Genomic DNA, 6,331 nt, shown 5'->3' with positions numbered 1-6,331 from the left:
CACGATAAAATTTAGGCTTTATTATTTTATATTCAGTAGGTCCACATAAGCTTTCGTCTACATCTTCCATGGGGTGGGGGAGGCTGGGCCGTGGTCAACCGTGGCCATTTCAAGTTTCAAATTAGTACCGAGGTCCAAAGGTAGCCAACACGTTGAGTTTATTGCATCGTAAACAGAATCCTGTCTCCTGATCAGCCACCCAAAACGTTATAAAAGAAATATAACTTAGCTCCAACTTGAGGATATGTACTAAAAATCTGAAGCCTCACTGTGGCATTTTTAAAAGACTAAGTGTGCTCCTCTTATAAGGCACTCCCACATCGTAAAAACATTTACCACATCTCATACAGTCATGCGTCACTTAATGACGGGGACGTGTTCTGAGCAATTTCGTCGTTGTGCAAACATCGTAGGGTAACTTACATAAACCTAGATGGTATAGCCTACTACATACCTAGGCTGTATGGTACGAATCTTAGGGGACCACCATCACATATGCGGTCAGCCATCGACGGTGATGTCATTCAGCGGTGCACAACCGTACAAAAAGGCTGCCCATCGTTCTCATTACACGTCTGCAGTCTGCACTGCGACTACGGGATAGACACAGAACCATTCACCCTGGCTGGAATCTAAGTCTGATTTCCCAATGACCAGGGGAGACCAGGCTGGCACTGCCATGTAGGGTGTCATTATCAGATGACATCCAGGACCAGCCACAACTTCAGACTGACCTCGCTGGATGTACAGTTGTGACCATATCTTACCACGCATTTAACTATAAAAATTCAGACCATTTGTTTTAAGAATACCTGATAAAGGAATAGGAATTATTCCATTCTGTGTCCCTCTCATATTTTAAAATAAACAACAGCCTGTATTTTCTATTCTTTAAGATTCAGAAGTAAAAACATTATAAAAAATACACATATCCTTGAAAGCACCAGCATTTCTAGCGTGCCACACTTCCACCTCCTTGGCAATGCAGAACTGCAAGCTGACCCCTCAGCGTGGGCAGCGTCGCCCGCGGAGAATGGCCACGTGCCGTGGATTTCACACGGTCTCGGGAGTAAAGTGGGAGGCGGGCTCGCCTACAAACTGTAGCAGACAAACATTTCACCATGGGCACCAAGGACTCAAATGCAAAGCCAACGGTCCCATTCTGACTCCACTCTAGTGATGTCGCAGGTGGGGGCAATCTAGTGGTGACGGAAGTTCAGGAGCAGAAGTGGATCAAGGAAGGCTGGATCGACACCAAGCGAGAGACGGGCGAAGGAGTTCCACGACCAGGGCTGTCATCAGCGGCCAGAGAGACGGACAGACAGACAGCTGCTGTGTGCGCTGGTCTCCTGCGAGGCCTCGGATGAGCTCCCCGCCCACGCAGACGGCTGATGGGTCAGAGCGCTCGCTGTGCAGGCCCACGTCCCCACTGGACGCTGCGCCTGACGGTACCGATTTTAACTGAAAATACTTCAACTCAGGGAACGCTGTGTAAAGAAAGAGAGCAGATGACTGCTTCCAGCAGGTGAAAACCTGATGCCCCACAGACCAGCAGGGCCCTCGGACTCCTGCGATTATAACCGCAGCTCCTGAGGGTGCCCAGGGGTCAGAAACAGTCCCAGGCTCACCGCACGGCGGTGTCCAAGGCCATTCCCTCGAGGTCAGTAAGCGTGGGGGGGGATGTTCGACGTTCATCTTCAACCACAGTTAACAGGTGGATTGCTGTCACCTTGCAAAATGACAAGTACACTCGATAAATTAGCCTCTCTCCAAAAATCAACTCTTAGAAACTTCTAGATCCCAAAAGTCCACAGGTGCAAATGTGCAAACCCCGAAGGGGGCGTCAAAGTGCTTCCGAAAGGCGAGGCCACTAGCCTGCTGAGCTTGCAGCGGTCTCCTACCCTGCACCGTTAGGAGCTTCATGAAAATCCAGCCGTGACTGCACTGTCTTGCAGCCCTTGTCTGAGTAGATTTTCTCGTCTTTGGGGAAAAACGTCATTTCCTCTGCCACCATGGTGACAATGTCTTCATCGATGGCAGAACCGCGGGCCCTCAGCTCTGCCCTCACGCACATCTTCACGTGTCTGTACTCCAGGGGCAGGAAGGGGATAAAGTAATCGATGAGGTTTCTGTCGATCAGGCTGCTGTGCCACAGGCCACCTGCGAAACAAGACACAGCAGGGTTTCCTGCCCGTCAATGTCACTGCTCCCACAGGGCCCGTTTTGATCCCGACCCACAGTACATTCTTTCTGTCTTTACCCCACGAGATTCTTTGGTCCAGTGTGCCACAAGCTGAATGTAAGCATTGGCTGGCCAGCCCTGCCAACTAACTGGCTTCTAGGATGGAATGCCCTAGAAAAAGTCCCTACTTCAGCAAAGCCACGGAGGCAAGCGGGTTCTGTGGCTTGGTGAAAGGCTTCAAGAAAGGAGACTCTGCTGGCAGGGTTAAGGGGCTCCTCAGCCTGGGAGACTCACTGTGCTTATTATTGAAGACTCCCACGGACAGCACGTGCTCCAGGTCCTTCAGCTCAATGTCCTCCCTCTTTCTTCCCGCTCGCCAAAAGTCAAGGGCTGTCTTCGTGATGAGGTCCCCACCTGCGTTGCTGAGTTGGCCAAAGAAACAAAGATTAAAATCACACCTGAAGACTTCTGTGTCTAATCAGGCAACATTCCTGCTCTCAGGTTTATTCTTACTCAAGGAATATTTACGAAGTGCTACTAGACAGAGAAAAAGCAGTGTCCGCCCTCAAGAAGCTTAAAATCGGCTTTTTCAGAACTTGCTGCCTAACGCTGTGACTTTTTATAACCTTTAGAGACAACAAGTGCAGGTAACGAGATTGCCTGTTATCAGCAATTATTTCTCTGATTTGTTTTCTCCTGCCCACACTCTGTGCCATGCCGATCTGGCAACGCAAAAGGAAAAGTCAGCAAGTCCCTTTGCCAGGCTGGCACTTTGTCCCCAGGAAACCGAACGCTGGTGGTCACCAGGCCCTCACTCTAGCACTGGGAGAAGGAAGGGCTTGTGTCTCCCCGAGAAACCGCCTCCCGCTGACCTGAGAAAGATGAAGATGGCCTTCCGGTAAGACACGCCATCCACCTGCTCGTAGTAGTCCAGGAATGGCTTGATGGCGTCGATGACCCCGGGGTGCAATTTATCCATCTCGTCAAATATGAACAGGGAGCTCGCACACGCACTCACGTTACCCCGAATCCACTTCTGTAACTGGTCCTAGACCAAGCAGAAAAGGAGACATAGGATGCAGAGGCCCACAGGACGTGCCAAGGGAGCAGCAGCTACACCGTGGCTGGCGCTCTGAGAGACGAAACGTCAGAGCACTCCGGGGTTTAACGAGAACTCGCGGAAACCGCGTCCTAACCTCCGCTTGCCGGCTAGCAGCTTTTCCAGCACTTTACAAAACAGGACACAGGCAGAGACAGGCGCTGAAATGCCAAGAAGCTTTCTCCTAACTCAAGGGACGTGCTAAATGTGACTTTTTAAAGGTGTAAGAGGTAAAAGATACGTGAATATTTATCATTTCATTGTTAACCAACCCATAATTTTCGTGTCACTGTGGGTGGAAATCTCAAGTTAATTTAACCAGACATGAAGAATGAGAAACTAGAGTATGACTGGCACGGTGCCCGACACCAGTGCCTTTTACTGGTGCCATGAGCAAAGGGGCTGACCTCGGTGACATTTTATGAAAAGCGCTGTTTCTATGCTTTCTTGAAACAAATAAACAGAGACCCAGGCAACAAGCCCTAAACCCCCAAATGTGAAAGGCTCCGGCAGCTCCATGACCTGCTCCAGAGGCACCCCCCCCCCCACCTATCTGACTATATTTCTAGAGATTTATGAAACAATTTGGAAAACAAGGAAATCCTTCTTTCTTTTGGCCATCTTCCCCGTCTTACAGTTTGTGCGGCAAAGACCCACTTTCACTTCCTTGTTCAGTTAAGTTTCTATTTCTTATTTCAGTCCCCACCTAACAGTAAGAATATTATCCTTACAAGGACAACCATCATTTAAATAAGACCCTACTAGACAACTGGATATAAATTAAACGTGAGAAGAATATCTCAAAAGGAGAAACGGTCTTAAGACTCAGTTCTCTGAGGCTTTCATTTGAAGAAAGCGAGCCATGCCCAGGATTTGAAGGATGGGAGGAAAAAACCCCACTAGTCCATGTTGCTAAATGCAGAGGCAAAGCCGAAGCACAGGTGGGAGCTTTAATGAAGGCATGTCGGAGCAAATCATTTATGACGCTCCACTCAGCCAAGGGCTGTGATGGGGATGCTGAACACGCTTACTCACTGCAGAACGCCGCTACCCTGCCAACTGGGAGTTAGGAGATTTGCTTTCAAGTTTCTGATTTGCCACAAGGTCACAGACTGTCAGGGGCAAGTCACCTCGCCGCTCTTGGCTCCATCTTTTAATGGAAATAACATCACCTAGCCCTCTGTATTATGTTGGAATCAAGGGAGAAAAAAGTTGTAGGTGAGCTGTGTAAATAGCAAAGGGTTGGGGGGGATGGGGGAGGGGTGGTTAGTGCCTTAACCCAGCAGGGCCTGAGGCTAGTGCAGTGCAAGGAAAAGCAGCAGAAGCCAGAATTAGGGAGCAGGTTGCCCAGACCAGTAGACCAGTCGGAGTGGCCCGTGGATGGGATAACGGGATTCCCTTGCCTGGTACAATTTTATCTGCTGCTCGTGAGGGAAGTGCAGAGTCGACACAAACAGGTGGACAAATTTACTCTTCAGGCCTTTCGAGTGAAGATTTTCAGCCACAATCTGGCTGACAAAATTCTTTCCCGTGCCAGCCCAGCCGTGTAAGGAAAGAGTCAGCGGTTTCTTGGGATTTTTGTTGTTCTTGAAGCCAGTCAGAGCCTTGAGAATCACCTCTGTGGCCAGATGTTGCCCAAACAGCTTCTCCTCCAAATCTAGCTTGAGGGCTGCAGGAGCCAGCCCGAGAACAGAGAGAAAAATACACATTAAACACGCACCAGAAAAGCAGCACCTTCCCCAGCTGGCCAAAGGGAGAGGCACAGATTAGCAAGTGGTCCCGCGGGGTCTCGGCCAAACCCCGGGTTGCAGAGGCACAGGATGCCAATTCCAAGGAGACGCACTAGGTGGATGTGCTCCTTAACACTCGTGTCTGACAAGGAAGCTAAACGTGTTCGTTCATCCAAGCATCAGCCCCCTCTGGGATGGGGAGAGGGAGCTGCATGCTACGTGCCCAGCCACCCCTGCTGGCTCGTAAGACAACCAAAAGCCAAATGTGGGCTTTGTGGGCAGACGCTGCACATCTGAACACTACTTAATAGGGGTGGCGGGGTGCGGAAGGGCCGGCCACGCTGCTTTCAGTTTCTTCTTAACTGTAATCCCAAGGAATCCGAACGTTTAGGAAGGAAGCGGGGCAGAACCCCACGATCTGGAGAGTCTGTCTCAGAAGGCACGGGTTCCAGGGCTGGAGTCCGGACCGAGGCCCCACCTGTCCTCCCTCCCGCCCGACCCGCGTACCCGACGCGTTGAGCGGCTGCTCCTCGCGGCAGCACTCGGCGAAGCGGCAGTACAGGTCCGTGTAGGACAGGTAGCCGGTGAGCGCCGACGCCGCCCCGATGACGAGGCCCACGCTGACGGGATCGAACGCCGCCGCCACGTGGGCCACCAGCAGCAGCCGCAACACGGCCGCAGCCCCCAGCCGCCGCGCCCGCCGCATCCCCCTCTCCCACCCCGCCACCGCGGCTACGCTGGGCGCCGGCATCAGACGGACTTCCGGTTCGTGCGTCACTTCCGCCCCGCAGGCCCGCCGACTGCTTGGGGCGGCCATGTTGGTGAGGGGCGTGCCTCTGTGCCGCCATCTTTGTGAGTGGCACGAAAGGCCTTCCACGGACCGTTAGCTTCAGTTGAACGCCACGTCTAGCTTTTACGGTTTTGCTTTCTTAAGAGCCTCTCAGAGGCCCTGCGCCTTGCTTTGTGGTCGTTCCTCTCACTTCCCCCGGGGCTATAATGAGCGTTTCTCATGTCTACCCACCTGCCTGCCTTCCTGAAACTTGCTGAGCCCTCTGCGCGCCCAGCCCAGGCTGAGCCCTGGGGATACACCTAGGCAGACGTGTCCTGGAGTGCAAAGTAGAGCCCAGGACTCCTTTCTTTCACGCAGCGCGCTCCAAGGCAGAGCCCTTACTGGGGGCTGGGAGGACAGCAGTGAAGGAGAGGAGGCGGCCCCTGCCCTCACCAGCTCCCAGGCCATGGGGAGGGCAGACAGTGGCAAAGGCCGCTAGTGAGCGGTCGGAGGAGTGCAGGGGCCGTGGAGCAGGGAAGGCTTTTGTCTAC

The 6,331-nt window shown here is 52.4% G+C and overlaps 1 protein-coding gene across 1 annotated transcript; it reads right to left on the bottom strand.

Annotated features, from left to right (window-relative positions):
* TOR1B (torsin family 1 member B) lies at positions 1-5,843 on the bottom strand. Its single transcript, XM_008521592.2, has 5 exons — positions 5,519-5,843; positions 4,685-4,950; positions 3,055-3,230; positions 2,477-2,604; positions 1-2,160 (listed from the first exon to the last, which is right to left on the bottom strand). Exons 1-5 carry the CDS (start codon positions 5,826-5,828, stop codon positions 1,898-1,900), a joined length of 1,143 nt encoding a protein of 380 aa, XP_008519814.2. The 5' UTR covers positions 5,829-5,843; the 3' UTR covers positions 1-1,897.
* Between the last annotated feature and the right edge of the window lie 488 nt (positions 5,844-6,331).

The sequence above is a fragment of the Equus przewalskii genome, chromosome 26 (assembly GCF_037783145.1).
Source record: "Equus przewalskii isolate Varuska chromosome 26, EquPr2, whole genome shotgun sequence".
NCBI lineage: Eukaryota > Metazoa > Chordata > Mammalia > Perissodactyla > Equidae > Equus > Equus przewalskii.
This window is presented reverse-complemented; position numbering and strand designations above follow the sequence as displayed.

Coding starts and splice junctions, on each gene's coding strand:
- TOR1B (XM_008521592.2), bottom strand. CDS start 5,828: ATGGCCGCCCCAAGCAGTCGGCGGGCCTGCGGGGCGGAAGTGACGCAC. Junction 4,951..5,518: donor GCAGCCGCTCAACGCGTCGG/GTACGCGGGTCG, acceptor TGGCTCCTGCAG/CCCTCAAGCTAGATTTGGAG. Junction 2,161..2,476: donor AGTCTTCAATAATAAGCACA/GTGAGTCTCCCA, acceptor CTTGTTTCGCAG/GTGGCCTGTGGCACAGCAGC.